Below are 15,577 nucleotides of genomic sequence, written 5' to 3' on the forward strand. Positions count from 1 at the left end.
GGATACTTAAACATGGCTTTTGTGGAGGACTGGAAAGATGGCTTAGTGGTTAGGAGCACTAGCCGCTCCTCCACGAAACCTAGGTTCAGTTCCCAGCAACTACACCGTGGTGGCTAATTCCAGTTCCAGAAGATCTGATGCCCTCTTCTGGTCTCCACGGGCACTGCATGCACGTGGTACATATGCCACACACACAAAATAAAGGTAAGTAAATCTTTTGAAATATATATGGCTTGTGAGATCAAGGTGATTACTTTTAAATTTCATTTACTTTTTTTATTGATTCTCACTTAAATTTAAAAATGAAAGCAACGCAAAATATCTTCCCATTAAATATTAAATTTATTGATTGGTAGGAATTTGCATTTCATATAGCCTTGAGCTCAAACCAAATCTTTAACAAAAGAGACAGAAGGGTTTTATGAAAGTAAAGAAAAATTATCTTGGGTAACTGTCTTCATACTGAAAAACTTTAAAGCATGTTAGGAATGACGAATGCATGATCTGCCCCTTGATTGTAATTTCATGACAGATAAATGCAGATCAATTCTTTCTGATGGATGTGAACTCTGACCTGAGGCTTGGGGTCATTAGAAGCAAACAACGGACTCCAAAGGCCTGCCATGGAATCATTGCATTGGTGAGGTATAAACGGACTATGCCTAGCTTACATTATATTGCTATTGAATATGGCTGTTCTACTTCCTGGTAGAAATGATACGGTGTCCAAGACAACGGACTCTTCCACATAGGGTTATCTGGTAGCTATGGCTCCATCCTGGCAGTGGGGGAGAAAACTGTTTTCTAGTAGCACACAGGAGTAAGAAGATCTGAAGTGGCTGCTCTGAGAATTATTTACGGCTCCCTGTCCACTGTGGAAAAGGGATAGGAGGTTTTCAAGATGAATCTTCTTCCACACAGGATCTGGCAGCATCCACAGCTCAGGTTGCACACATGGCTTTAGTGCAATGCACAAGATATCTGAGTTTCCTGGTCCAGGGTACCTGAGACGGCTCAGCAGTTACAACTGAGTGCAGTGCTCCTACTGAGGACCAGAGTTCTGCTCCCAGCACCCATTTGGGAGGACGAGGGCTCACAACCGCTTCAGCTCCAAAGCCTCCGCTCTCAAATGCATATACTCACATAAAGATATACACCCATCCACACAATTAAAAATAATTCTGTTTTGAGACAGGGTCTAATTATGTAGCCTTGGTTGGCCTGAAACTTGCTATATAGATCAGACTGGCCTCAAAATTACAGAGATTCGCCTACCTCTGCCTCCCAAGTGCTGGGATTAAAGGCGTGTGTCAACAACCCTTAGCTAAAAATAAAATAAATCTTTAAATTTTTTCCTAATCAATCTCTCACACTATAGGAAGGAGAACACATTATTTTTCTCAAATCCCAAATCTGAAACCAAAATGTAGTCCCTGTAGGTAAAGAGAAAGGGAGCTTGCTGGTGTGGGAAGTCCTTCTGTATATGTGTTGCTTTTACTGGTTAATGAATAAAGAAGCAGAATTCTTGGGCCTGTGGCAGGGCAGCACAAAGCAAGTTGGGAATTCTAAGCAGAGATAGAAGAGAAAAGAAGGTAGAGAAAGAGAGATACCATGTAGTTGCTGAAGGAGACAGATGCTGGATCCTTACCAGTAAGCCACAGCCTCGTGCCAAAAAAAAGATTAATAGAAATGAGTTCATTCAAGATGTAAGAGCTAGCTAGAAATATGCCTGAGTCATTGGCCAAACAGTGTTGCAATTAATACAGTTTCTGTGTATTATTTGGGACTGAGCAGTCAGGAAGAAACAGTCTGTCAAGATCTTACTAGATAACGTTCTGACATATTAATCCAGGAAATAGTGCCCACTCAATGTGACAGGAGCAACTGCCAAGTCTAGATTTAACAACTAACACATGTATGTACCACAAAAAGGGGGAGGTGGTGCGAGAGAATTGTCTGCATTCTGTCAATCATGTTTTAAATAAATGCCAATTGGCCAGGCAGGAGGTATAGGCGGGAAAAACAGACAGGAAGTGGAAATGATGCAAGGAGAGCAGGAGAATTCTGGGGAGGAGGAAGTTGATTACTCACACTCCTGCCCAAATAACCGAAGCAGCAGGATGTGAGCTGCCCCACTGAAAAAGGTACTGAGCCACATGGCTAACATAGATCAGAAAAATGGGTTAATCAAGATGTGAGAGTTAGCCAGTAAGAGGCTAGACCTAATGGGCCAATCAGCTTTATAACTTATAGAGATCTCAGTGTGATTTTTCTCTGGGACTAAACAGCTGGGGGGGGGGGCAGGACAGAAAAACCCCCAACAAGCAAGGCCCCTCATTCTACAGGAAGGAGCCTATAAATGGGGGAAAATAGACTTAAAGGGAGAGGAGTGTGTAGCAAGAGAGAAGAAAGAAACAAACAAAACATCTCATGTTTCTTTTTGTATGGGACCCTAGACACAAATGTGTATGTGTGTGCATATGTGTGTGACATGAAAGCAAAGGGGGACTTTGAGGGAAGGAAAAAAACTACAAAGTTGGTAGGTATTCAACATGAATTGTCCTAACTGAGGCAATGAAAGAATTAAGAAAGGACAGACACAGGCACGTACACAGAAACACCAAGGTCAGGTAGGCTATGCACACTAATGGAGCGTGCATGATACTTACTACTCTACCACGCCTAGAACCCCATCCAGCTGATTATGTACAGCACAGGGGCAGGGTTGGCTAGCCTCAGCAGGACGTCTCTGTAGTGAGCAGTGAACCTCAGGAAGACACTGCAGTTGCTAGTCTTTGTACACACTAATTAATTGTGAGCATACACTTGCACTTATTCACACTGTCAACATTTACACTCAGACTAGAGAAAGGCTTAGCTACCCCTCTGAGCCTCAGCTCTCTTTAATATTGTCCCAAGTCAACAGTACATATTCTGTCAGGACTTCAGTAGCTCCTTACACACTCACTCAGGGCTTCCTTGGCTCTCCACGTAGGCGTTAGTTAGCATGAGCAAAGTACAATAACATGCTTTTGAAAACCAAGACTTCTGTACACTAAAAATTAATTTAAAAAGAAAAGCCCTTATGACTCCCCAAAATAGGTAAATAAATTATGGTTGAGGGAAAAAGGCAACTGATCCAGTCAAGGTGATTTATGCCCTAGCATTCAAGAGGCTGAGGCAGGAGGATCAAAAGTGTGAAGTCAGCCTTGGCTATACTTTGAGTCTGAGGCCCAGCTGGGCTAGAGGAGACCTGCCAGTGAGCTAACACCTTTATCTCCTGATAGCTACCTGTGCTGTGGACAGTATCCCCTTACCTTCCCGTTTACCTGCAGATTCAGGGAAACAGCTCAGAGGGGAGAGCAGTACTGAGATAAAGGAAGGCAGCCATATCTCTGTCAACATGGACAGAGCAAGGGCTCCTTCCTTCAAGCAGCTTGGTATGAGGTCCCGGGCTACTGTCACATTCCTAGAAGACTCCCCGTGGAAATCAGCGGTGGGCAGAAAGCTAAAACAATCCTGACTCTCTTTCCTACTTGACAGCTGGGGAAACTGAGGCACTGGCTAGTTAAATGACTCGCAGCCACAGCAGGGCTAGAGTCCCACTGAAGACCCCAGCGCAGGCTTTTCCAGCCCCTCTGCGATGCTGCCACACACACGCATTCTGGAAGGCCTCCCTCCACTCCCCATTTGACTGAGGACTCACGCTCATCGTTGCGTTAATCTCGGCCACCGTTTCCTCATCTGTGGGGAACTGATAAATCTGGACTCCGTTGCTGACGAGTTCACTCATGATCTTGCTCTTGAATTTGTGCAATTCGTTCTTGGCAATGGTGTCCGCTTTTGCAATTATTGGAATGATGTTCACCTGCAAAGCAAGCATGTCTTCGTTCACACAATCCTGCTGCAATAAGGAAAACTAGACACAGGAACAAAAGAAGCTAGAGGGCACCACTGTACAATGCAGGTGATGTTGGCGACCAGACACCCATGAGAAGTGAGATGCAGACACAGGATCATCTTGGCTCGCCCTCTGAACACTGCCATCCTTGCATCTCACACTGACACTTGCAATTTCCTCTCCTGCACCGCCTCCCTCTTTACAGGGTAAAAGGAAGTGCTTTTACTCTATGACAACATAGGACAACATATGACAACAGTGACAACGAGGGAGCCAGGTCACTCTGTGAATAAACAACTACTCCTTTCGGGGGCGTGGTTTGTGGCTACCCAGGCAGCAATGCTAAAGCAGAGCATCATCGGTGCTATGCAGGACCCCCGTTCCTTTCTGGAATTTGGGGGATTTAAGTATTAAACCAAAAATAAAATAATAATAAATAAAATATTTTTAAATTACATATTTTTAAAATTTCCAAACTCAGAGTTAATTCTTTTGAAAGTCAGTTTTTAATCAAATGACTTTTTCATCCAGGATCAAAAGCAAGGCTCACCTGAGCGTGGTGGCACACACATCAAATGCCAGCGCTAAGGAGGCAGAGTCTGGAGGGTGAAGCATTCCAGGCTGTCCTCAGCTACACAGGAAGTCTGAGGCTGGCATGGGCTATGTGGGACCCTGACTCAAAAGCAGCAAGGCTCACTCTCAGTCTCAGTTACACACAGGGGAGCATTTACAGTTTAACATTAATGACAGACGGTCCCAGGGTAAGAGCCAGGACACCTGGGAATGCAGGCACAAAGCCCCAAGGTGGGACGTTATTTCCTACTCCCCAACCCCATTGAGAGAGGGTCTCATGTAGCCGGCGGCAAACCCACTCCAGGCCCAGGTTGGTTGGGACTCTGATTCTCCTGTCCCCACCTCCTGAGAGCTGGGACAACAGAAATGACATTTTTTTTTTTTTAAATTCATGGTTAAAGATGAACTTTCTCCCTCTCTCTCGTAGGCGCAGGGGTTTTAGAGAATGCTACGGACAGCTGTCTAGACTAGACTCTCGGCCCAGTTTAGGAGCCCTTGGTCTTTCAGTCACATTTGAATTTTTTGCCTTTTCCTTTTTCAGGAGCCAAATCAGAAACTCCTGACAAACCAGACGAGAGATGTGCTGAAGTCTGTCTTCAATTTCTCTCTCTCGCATCCTCCCAAACGCCATGTGCTTGGGCTTCCTCCAGAGGAGGGGAGCATCCCTGACAGCAGACAAAGGCTTGATCAGAACCCGAGGGGTACAGCTTACTGACTACCTGTGCACACACTTCAGACCGAGATGCAAAAACACACACAAAACATGGCTTTCTTGGCCAAACTGACCAGGGTAAATAGAGACACCCAACCACTACATGAGCAGGCAACTACAATCTTCTAGAATGATAACTGATTAACTCTTCCCTTGACCTTTTTAAATGAAACTGAATTAATCAGCATTGAAAGAAGGCACCCAGATCCCGATAATATCATACTGAGTTGTCTGAAAGTTGAATCTGCTTAGCGGTTGGACTCTTTGGTTTGTTTGTGTTTGTTCGGCCTCTGGTTTCTCCCTTTTCCTTTCAACTCTCAGACAGAAAGCTACATCCCCTCCTTTCTTCAGAATGTCTCTAACAAATGGATGCTTAGAGAGCAGAAGGGCCTGCCGGTTTCCAAGCACCAGGCAGAAGGGGAGCAGCCCTCCCCATATGGGATCTGCCACTACCAAGGCAGGACAAGGTAAAACCCCCAGGAACTAGAGTCCAGAGGATTGAAAGGGATGAGGAAGAAAGCCTGCTATCCTTGCAGAGTCCGGTGGGGATGGTGGTGGCGGTAATAATAATAATAATAATAATAATACAATACTTTAAGGCCAGTAGAGCATCTTTCTGTAGAGCACCATGCCGGTGACTGCTGGAAGCCCAAAGAGCCTGGCTGGTTCAGAAGGGAGCTTGGGGACAGGTCAATTACTGAACATTCTCTCTATGTCTTAGTTCTCTGCAGAGAAATAATCCATTTAATAGTTTTTTTTGGTTTTGGGGGGGTTTTTTGGTGTGTGTGTGTGGAGGGGGGGATGGGTACAGCCAAAAACACATCTTAGGGCTTTGATCATCCAGTGAGAATCTCCACTGAGTGCCAGAGGGGCTCAGAGTCTCGGGGAAAGTACCACAGCTTAGTTTGTGGTTGTTCCTGATGCCCTTGTATCACCCATTTCAGAACATCATGTTTTCTGCTTATTTCAAAACAGAAAACTAAATTAATTATAAAATTGGACATCAGATTATATCACGCCGACGGGCCCCCTTCCTTCAAGAGCTGTAAAAACAGAGGCTACAAACATGCCAGGCCCAGGGCCAAAAACGAAACACAGACTTTATTTTCTTTTGAGACGAGTGCAGTTGAAAATCTAGAAGGCTGAGTGTCCTCCAGCAGGCAAAACATTAAAATCTGATATCACTCTAAATTCAAATTATAGCCAGGGCTTTATAGGCCTCCAGGAGGGCAAACAAATGCCACGCTTATATCCCAGTCCCTGTCTAAGAACCAAGGGTAGTGCCGTGTGCTGGTTTTGACTTCTCTTGATCAACACTCAGAAGAGGTTTTTAGGCACTCATCTCATTCGGACAACCTCTATCTCTGTAATTTAGGAAAAAAGAAAGCGTTAACAAAGCCCAGCTACATGCATTCCAGAAAATAACCTGGCTCCTTAGAGAAACAGCGCCAGAGTGGATAGAACTGCATCCCGTACCTTGCTGTCTAGCTTCTTCATGGTGACCAGGTCCAGGGACTTCAGGGAGTGGCCCGTGGGGGCGATGAAGTAAAGGCAGGCGTGAATCCTCGTGTCATGGTAGTTGAAGAGAGAACGTTTAATTTTCAATTCCTCTTGCAAGTAGGCCTCAAACTGGGCATCAATATATTCCACTATCGGCTTGTAGCTAGAATGCAGAAGAGCAGTTTTTCAATTTTTTTAGTCTCAAAAAATTTGCAGGTTGGAGCAAACGGTCTTCTGGGAAACATTATGGGTGACTCACTCTGCCCTAAGAGCCAGGACCCAAGTTCTTGACTTCCTGCCTCGACTCCCTTCCTGCCTTCTCTTTCTGTGTTCCAGCAGCACACGGCCATTGTACTGTGCCGTCCTAGACATCCGTCCTCACGTGCCTCATGCCTCCGCTCGCAAGGTCCTTTAGCTCAACCCTCTAAAACAACCCATCTTAATAAAGTGATTCTGACAGCTTCTAATGCCTGCCTGGCATTGGTGCAGGGAAAGACACCAGCCTGCGACTCCAGAATAGGACATCGCTGACCCCAGCTCTCCTCTGGCCCTCTGCACATCCCCTCCAGAGAGGAGCAGGCTGAACTCTCTGCATTCCCGAAAGTTCATCAAGACACTGACGAGCGTGGGCAACTGTGATTTAAGATTCTGTCCTCTGACCATGACTGTGTTCCCCGTCCCTCCACACCAAGTCACAGCCAACTCTGTCTTGGACGACTATGGACGCGTCTATTAACTGGCCATGAAAATCGCCAACAGCCTATCAGGAACACATTCTTCAGAAAGTAAGCAGCAAGTCTGTTATTGTGGGGAAGTCCATTAACCCTTTCAGTCTCTAAGGGAACCAATCAGAGGGACTCCGTTTTAGCAGCAAAGGCATAGATCTGTTAGGAACGCAAGGCATTACTTCTCTCCAGACTTACTTTCTGCTATAGGTTTGCAAGAACAATTCAGTAGTAGGAAAATAAGTCTTTCAACACCCAGATCCCAGACCCATAAATTAAACTGGACGCTCCGACAGGACACTACAAAACCTTACAGTGGGATGAAGCAGATGTCCCACCTAAGGAGAGTGGAAGGGTGTATGTCTGTCGGTCTGTGTGTGTAATATGTGTGTGTGTGTGTGTGTGTGTGCGCGCGCGCATGTATACGTTAGAGGGCAACTTCAGGCACTGCTCCTCAAGAGCCATTCTCTTTCTTTTTTGGGACAGGGTCTCTTACTGGCTTTTTTTGGTCTGTATTTCAGGTGAACTCAGGTCCTCATGCTTGCATAGTGAGCACTTATATTGAACGAGCCATCTCCACAGCCCCTTGTTTAGGTGTATGGAGGCAAAATATTGACTTGCTATGTTGCCCAGGCTAGCCTCTGCTCAAACTTGTGGCATTCCTGCCTTAGTTTCCCAGAGTGCCCGGGCCACATGTATGCATTCCTACACCTAAGCCACTAAACAACTGTTCACTGTGTTCCTTCTTTAATGATTCGATCATAATCCACTGGCAGAATGTAAACAGTCTCTCTACAGGTTTAAAAAAAAGGTAGACTATGCCTCATCAATTAAAATAAGAATTGCAAAACTCTAATGTAAAGGATAGCGATTGATAACGAGAATCTTTAGTTTCTCAATTTTGAGATATAGGTACAAATTACATAACAATACCCACATTCGATGACATTTTCAGGTAGTTGTGTAAGAGAATCATGGATTCAGGTCAAAGTGCCTGCGCCCAAAAGCCAGCATCATAGTCACCAGCCCCGTGGCTTTGGACCAGTCCCTAAATCTTTCTGTGCTTCACTTTCCCCGTAAACAAGTCAGGAACCAAAATAATAGCTTGAGTAGATACTGGTGCACACTTCTAATCCTAGTACCAGGAGGCAGATGAAGGAAGACCAAGAGTTCAAGGCCAGCCTCAGCTACGCAAATTCCAGGCAAGCCTGGGCTATAAGAGACCCTGTCTTTAAAAAGATAAAACAAGTAAACCCAGAATGCAGTAAATCCAAGGAAAGTGGTTGGAGTTTTATTTTTTTAAAGGAGAGGGGAAGAGAAAGCGCCCCAAGAACTCCATACCCTTTTCAGCACCCACTTCCCTAGTACTGAGCCCCACCCTGTGGGGAAGTGGACAGCCCAGGAGGTCACCCATCATGTCTGGGGGCTGAGCCGCAGGGTTTCCTAACACTGGGGCAGGCTGTTCCTCTCAGCACCCCCTTATCCCGCCAAGAAGAATACATTCCCAATGTGTCCTTGCTTCCTTGTTTCTGAGTCTGGGCGGTCCCTGCCTTGTCTCAGGAGCAGTTCCAAGCTTGTTTCTGCTTTCTACTAATTCCCCTTTGTAATTGCCTCTGGTCTTGACGTGCCTCCACGCTGGGGTAGAGTGGGGTGGGAGCATGGTGGAGATTGTTTGGAGAGCTGGGAATCCTTTGCTCTCTTATCCCTTAGGCCTCCTTTGCTGCTTCTACCAAATTCCTGCCAGCCCTTTACCCTCTCTTCCTCTGCGGTTACCCTGGAAAACCACATTTATTCTGACCGAGAAGCCCAGTCTTTCCGCTGAGGTTTAGATCCCTGCACCCAGCTGCCTATCGAATCTTTCCGATGGCTCTTCTCTTCTACGCCCCATAGGAGCCTTTCCTCCCCGCTTGTCACTGTCCGCTTGTGGGTGCCAGAACCTGGAGTCCAACATGCAGCCCCTTTCCTTCCCAGCCAAGGATGAAATCTCCAGCTAGCACACAGGAGTGAAGGCCTAGACTGTGAAATATAACTGGTCCCCACCAACATCACTAGCTAAATGTCCAATCAATAAAAGGAACATGCCAGGAGGTTTTTTAAAGCAAGCAGGAGGGAGAAAAAAACCAAAAAGAAGGCTAGGAGAGAGGAAATGATATCATTATAAACAAACAAAAGCCACTGAGCTCTCGGAGAACAATTTCCTTAGGCTAAAGTTTCATTATGGGAATGAGACAATGAAGAGTTTCCTCTGGGGAAACAGGCCAGCCCGTGGTCTGCTCTCTCCCCAGTCTCCTCGAAACAAGCAGCCCACTGTGTCTCAACCCCCTTCCACTTCTCTGCGCTCACAGAAAGATACGGAGGAACCTAAGTGCCCTTTGTTGGTCTCCATCGCTATAGAAAGGACACCTGTCTAGTTCTGTGTGGCCCAGTCCACCGTCTGGATTGCAGCCCTATCACGTGAGCAGGAGGTAGGAGCAAGAACAAAGGGGTTGCTATACTGAACATAATCTCCTTCTCAGGGGCCATCCCTTACCACTGTGCATTCTGAGCATACGCTTCTAGCCATGAGAACACAGTGAGATGAGATGTGTTCGCCCTCGAATCGCAGGGGAAAGCTGTTCTCTGCAGATTTTTTTTTTCTATGATCATTCTTGCAACATGGCCAATGGTTATTTGACCCCACTCCCCATGATTAACGTGTGACCATGTTTTCCCTCTTCTCTTGCTATCTGTTAACCAAAGACCGTTTTCCTTACCTCTGGGTGCCTCTACCAGGAAGCTGACTAGAAACTTGAATAGGAAGAGCAAACACAGCACTTCACTGCTGTTTCCTAACTATGGTGGAGACGGGGATTCTCTCGGTGGGCTGGACTGTCCACTTTCCAGGCAGGTACCTTACAGTTCATGGCACCTCCCAAAGGTGGGGCAAACTAGTCTGGTTCTAGTTAGGGAGCATGACTTCGCTGGCTCTTGCCTCTCCACACCCCCTCCCCTCATGAGTACAGACAGCCAGGGCAAGAAGTCCTTAAACAAGACTTAAACAAAACAGGAAATCCTCCCAGACCCCTCTTCCTGCCTCCTTCTAGCTAGCCAGGGCAGGGGCAGATAATGTTCAAGAATGCCGACACGTCCCAAGTCTATAAACACACTGGGACATTCCTGAGGTCCTGAATCTATGGCAGAAAAGCTTGCTTAACAGAAAAAAAGATAAGCCTGGTTTTGAGAAAGTGCATCCCTTCCTATACGGTTACACACTGACACAAAAATGCACATCCCACTTCCAATATTCTGCTGGAAAGAGACTGGCCAGCAACTGTTTTTAGATAAGCCATTTAGGTTTATAGTCAATTGTCAACAATACCTTTTGAGGCTTGGGTCTAGAGCTTCAAAAGTCATTCAAAGAGGTTATGCAAGAGTTGTCAAGAAATTAAATAGGAAAAAATAATTGGTATCTAGGTTAGGTTAAAAATCACACTTCCTGTCTTCAGAGTCTCCTTGGAAACTATTATTTGACCCAAATGAGTCAGCTCATTTCTTAAAGAGGACTCCAGATGCAGATATGAGGATCTGCCTGGTGCTAGCTTAGCTGTTCGGCAGCTTGTTGCTGGCCAGTGAAAACCAGTCTGAGGGGAAGTCTCGGTTAGGGTGAGGCAAAAGAAAAACCAGGGGTGGTGCTGAGGCAGTGACTGCAAGCTGGAAAAGCCATGGTCCTTCTGCAGATGTTAGACGGAGGCTGGTGCTCAGTTCTGTGGGAACCCCGACAAGAATCCAGCCAGGGAACACATAAACACGAGATTCCCCAATTCCCAGACGAAATCTATCCCACAAAGAGCCAAGGTTTTCCACTGCGCATGGTCCTATACAGTGCAGGGAACAGACACTGGCTCTGTCTCCAGCTCCCACAATGCACCTGCCTCTTCCTCCAACTCCCATAATGCAAGTGTGCCCTTCTCCTGGTCCCCAGGATTTTCTCCTCACGTGTTGTACTTCACATTAAAATGGATTTCAGACACAACCTCCCCACCACCACGTCTAGGCGCTGAAAGTCAGAGGGAGGTCAGAAAGAGCCTGGCTGTCCCTTCCTCAGGGCAGTACAGATGGCCCTACTTTGACCATATGCAAACCAAGTCTTTTTCACTAAAGTAACAGTTGCGCACTTTAGCACAGAACAATGTCTACTGCGAGTGTTTAAAGTACTCTGCAGATAAAACAGACCACATTGCTCAGCTAAAGAATGAATGCACATTTCTGTCAGGAACTGCATACTTACGTCTACTGGATACTGTTACAATGTATCTAGATGACCCGCATTCCTACACAAAAAGATTTCAAACTCCACTTTACAGAATACATCCACAGAAACACACACACCATTCTGAGGGAAGGATTTTTTAAAACTCTGTCACAGACACATTTTACAAGCAAAACATCCCACAACTGCTGAACTCGAAAAGGAATGAGACAGCCCTATAACGCCATCACTACCCAAAAGGGGCAAGATAGCCCTACAATGCCATCACTATCCAAAAGGGGTGAGATAGCCCTAAAATGCCATCACTATCCAAAAGGGGCGAGAAAGACCTAAAGTGCCGTCACTATCCAAAGATTTGTCTAGAATCATCTTTGGGCCCGAGATGTGTTTTGGCCTTCTTAAATCACTTTTTGGAAAGCATAACTCCGGAAGGTCTAGAGGCCTCCACACTGAGAATGCAGGCAGTCTGCTACTGATGGAGACAGGGGAGGCATCCTGAGGCAGAATACCCGTGTTAGTTACGCCCCCCCCCCCCCCCAAGACCATGTATCTACATGGCCTGGCCCTGGTCTCGTGGTTTTCTATAAATTATAAGGCTGCCATAGCCATGGTGGTAGAAATGAGGTTTTCTCTATTTGGTTTGGCCAACCTGCAAGGAAACCCATTTCACAGGAAACTAAAGCAGAGGGTTATGGACCAAAGGTTCAGATCACAGTTTGAGAACAAGTAGAACATTTTAAACAAACATCTCAAGTGAAGATGGAGACCAGGTCACTGGCGAGGATGTGGCCGTGAGGACAGTTAACATACACATCATTGCTCTCTGGCAAGCTTTAAGAATTAACAGCTTCCCTCAAAGAGAGGCAAAGAGCCACTCATGGGGAAGACACACATTGATGTGGCTTTACAAATGGGCTGGTGTTTCCCAGACTAAAAACTCGCTGCAGTATTTTACAATATAGCTTCAAGTTTATGTGATGAGTCAGGGCCAGATTTTAGGACCACACAGAATCCACCAGTATTGAGCAACCTCTACCTGAGTGCAAACACTGTGCCAAATGCTTTTAAATATTTTATTTCTTTATTAAGAGTTGTTTTCCCATATATACACAGGAATTTGTCATATAAACCACCTAAGTTAGGTAATCCTCTCTGTATAGAGGAAATTTTAATTCGTTCAATTGATCCAAATTCCTCATTAGGCTCAACTCCCTGACTTCCAGTTGTTATTCAGACACTATTTGGTAATTCTTCAACCAGGGTCTTCTTCTAGGCCTCTGAATGTATCTGGGATGAACCTTCCTTGAGAAGGAGTTTCCTTGAGCTGCCTGTCTCCTGACTCATTTCTACAGCTACAAAAATCTTAAGACATACCTGTCATCTTTATTAATCTGGTCTCCAAATCCCACCGTGTCGACAATGGTTAGCTTCAGCCGTACGTTGCTTTCCTGAAGTTCGTAACTTCTGGCTTTTAACCGGACACCTGGCTCGTTGTGAGTAGCGGGGTCACTTTCAAACTTGGTGTTGAATAAAGTGTCCATCAACGTGGATTTGCCAATACCCGTCTCACCTACATAACCACAAAAGGGAAACCAAAACTGGATTAGACAGGGAGGGCAATATTCCTGGAAATTCCACTGTGACTCCCACAGTTCTTTCCATGGATGATCTATGGGATAAATCCATAAACTATTCAGCAGAAGAGGGCTTGAAGTCACAGATCAGGATATTTTCTAGTAGCCGGGCCTGATGGTGCAGACTTCCTATCCCAATAACACAGGAGGCTGTGATAGGAGGGTTACACGGTGAACAACTTCGCGAGACTGCCTCAGAATAAAAAGTAAAAAGAAATGGCTAGGGATACAGCTTAGTGGCAGACCTGCCTGGCACACATGAGGCCCTGGGTTGGAAAAAAGGATATTTTTAACACTAGATAGTGATGTGGGAGAATTGTCTGTATTCTGTCAATCATATTTTAATAAACGCTGATTGGCCAGGCAGGCAGTATAGGCGGAAAACCAGACAGGAAGTAGAAGTGATGCAATGAGAACAGAAGAATTCTGGGAAGCAGAGAAGTTCCTCAGCCATTCCTGCGCAGACCACCAAAGAGGCAGCATGTAACTTGCCCAGCTGAGAAAGGTACGGAGCCATTATGGCTAACATAGATGAGAATAATGGGTTAATATAAGTTATAAGAGTTAACAAGAAGCCTGACCTAATGAGCCAATCCGTTTATAATCTTATGGAGTCTTGTGCGTGATTTTCTTTGGGGCCTGCCTGCTGTGGGGTACTGGGCAGGACAGATACCCCAACAAGCCAGCCCCACATACTACATATGGCGCCCAATACCTGTAAGTCTGCCTATGGCCACTTTGTATACCACAAGGATAAAAACTTTCTCTTTTTCTCCTGAATCAACCTGAAAAGATTATATCAAGGGAAGATACATTAGTGGATTTAATGTTTAAAAAATGTATATGCTTCAAAACAACTCTTTGATAACAATAATCACCAAAGTTGCTAAGTTGTTGCTTTGTGCCAGGCCCAAGACAGGAGGTCCCACACAGTCCCTCATTTATAGACCCTGTTCCCCCACCATCTAGGCACTGAAGTTTCCTGCATTGGCAGACAAAGCACTAAGGCTCCGAATATCTTGCTTAAAGTCACAGCGTAACGTGGCTGAGCCAGAGTTTGAACCTAGTGTCTATAGTCCTAGTATTTATAGTTATTCTGATTATCTGTTCTAGCTATGGCTCGGCATCTTTGTCAATTTCTCTGCTCTCCCCACCCACTCCCCTCCCCTCTACTGAGCTGAAATCAAGATAACAAATACTTAGTTTACAGATTTCATGGCCACAGTTGTGATGCTATTTTAAGCATGACTTAAAGCAACCGCTTTATTGATTTACAATGCTATTTCAAGTCAAGGCTGCGTGCCGGGCTCCTCATAGGCACAAAGCAGAGGGAAGGGCACCAAAACTGCACCAGGCAGCAAGAGCCAAATGTGAAGCCAGGATGAACGGAGGATTCTAAACTTCCAGCTTAGGACCATGCAAAATCTCTCAACTTCAGTTCATCTATTCAGTCTCGGAGCTATGGGATAAGGAACTGAGCGCTGCAGGCAGGGTGGGTACTGACATGATTAGCACAAGGAGGAGGGAGCAATCAAGAAGCACTAGTCATAAAATACACCTTTTCAATGCAGTCATCAGAATGTCCTCTTAGACAGCATCTATCAGCCCCCCAGCAATCCCTAACCCTGACCTGGCAACCCTTCCTGCAGTCCCTCTCCTGAAGGAAAGCCAGAGTCGTTTTTCAGATGGTGAAAGCCCACGGGGAAAGGAGAAATTCTAGAATCCATAGCCTTAAGGCAACTCTTTCACAATATGGACAAAACTGAGCAATGAGAGTTTTTACATTGTTGCAATCTTTGCTTCTCCACACAATGTAAAATAAAGCGGGATGGAGCTTTCTGGTTTGGGCCTTTTCTGACGGGCACAGCCTGATGTGGCTTGCCACTTAGCATTGATTCCTTTCTTCAATAAAAAGTTGCTCGAGTGCATTTTCCTTACCCTGTAACCTTCCCCAGTGCGTCCCTGACGGATAGAATTTCCTCCCTCATCAGCCCTCAGCCAGCCAGTACTTTTCCAGTGCCTACTATGTACTCAGCTCTGTGCCAAGCTCCAGGAATATAACAATGAACTAGGCTGATACCGTGTTCTCTCATATCTTAGAATCTGGTCTAGAACGTAACCAAATACCAACCGGACATTGCTAAGGGTGTGCTAGGGGACTATATTTCGAAGTCCCTGCCGCAGTCACACTGCTCTCCTGAGCAAGACCACACCTTCTCCCCTGTGACCTCGTGAGTTGCCACAGAAAACAGGACGACGTCTTGGCCTCTGACCCAAAGGCAA

The 15,577-nt window shown here is 45.7% G+C and overlaps 1 protein-coding gene across 8 annotated transcripts in view; it reads right to left on the reverse strand.

Moving 5' to 3' along the window:
* Septin11 (septin 11) overlaps positions 1–15,577 on the reverse strand; it is an 83,706-nt gene that overhangs the window by 18,575 nt on the left and 49,554 nt on the right. For all 8 annotated transcript variants that reach the window (XR_015738532.1, XR_015738533.1, XM_087908861.1 and 5 more), the window contains exons 3-5: positions 13,035–13,230; positions 6,663–6,849; positions 3,707–3,868 (exon numbers count right to left, since the gene is read on the reverse strand). Coding sequence is in view for 6 of the 8 variants with exons in the window: in XM_087908861.1 (XP_087764987.1) it covers positions 3,707–3,868; positions 6,663–6,849; positions 13,035–13,230 (545 nt within the window). In the remaining 2 variants the exon portion in view is untranslated. The remainder of the gene's footprint in view (positions 1–3,706; positions 3,869–6,662; positions 6,850–13,034; positions 13,231–15,577) is intronic.

The sequence above is a fragment of the Myodes glareolus genome, chromosome 8, assembly GCF_982192425.1.
Source record: "Myodes glareolus chromosome 8, mMyoGla1.1, whole genome shotgun sequence".
Lineage (NCBI taxonomy): Eukaryota > Metazoa > Chordata > Mammalia > Rodentia > Cricetidae > Myodes > Myodes glareolus.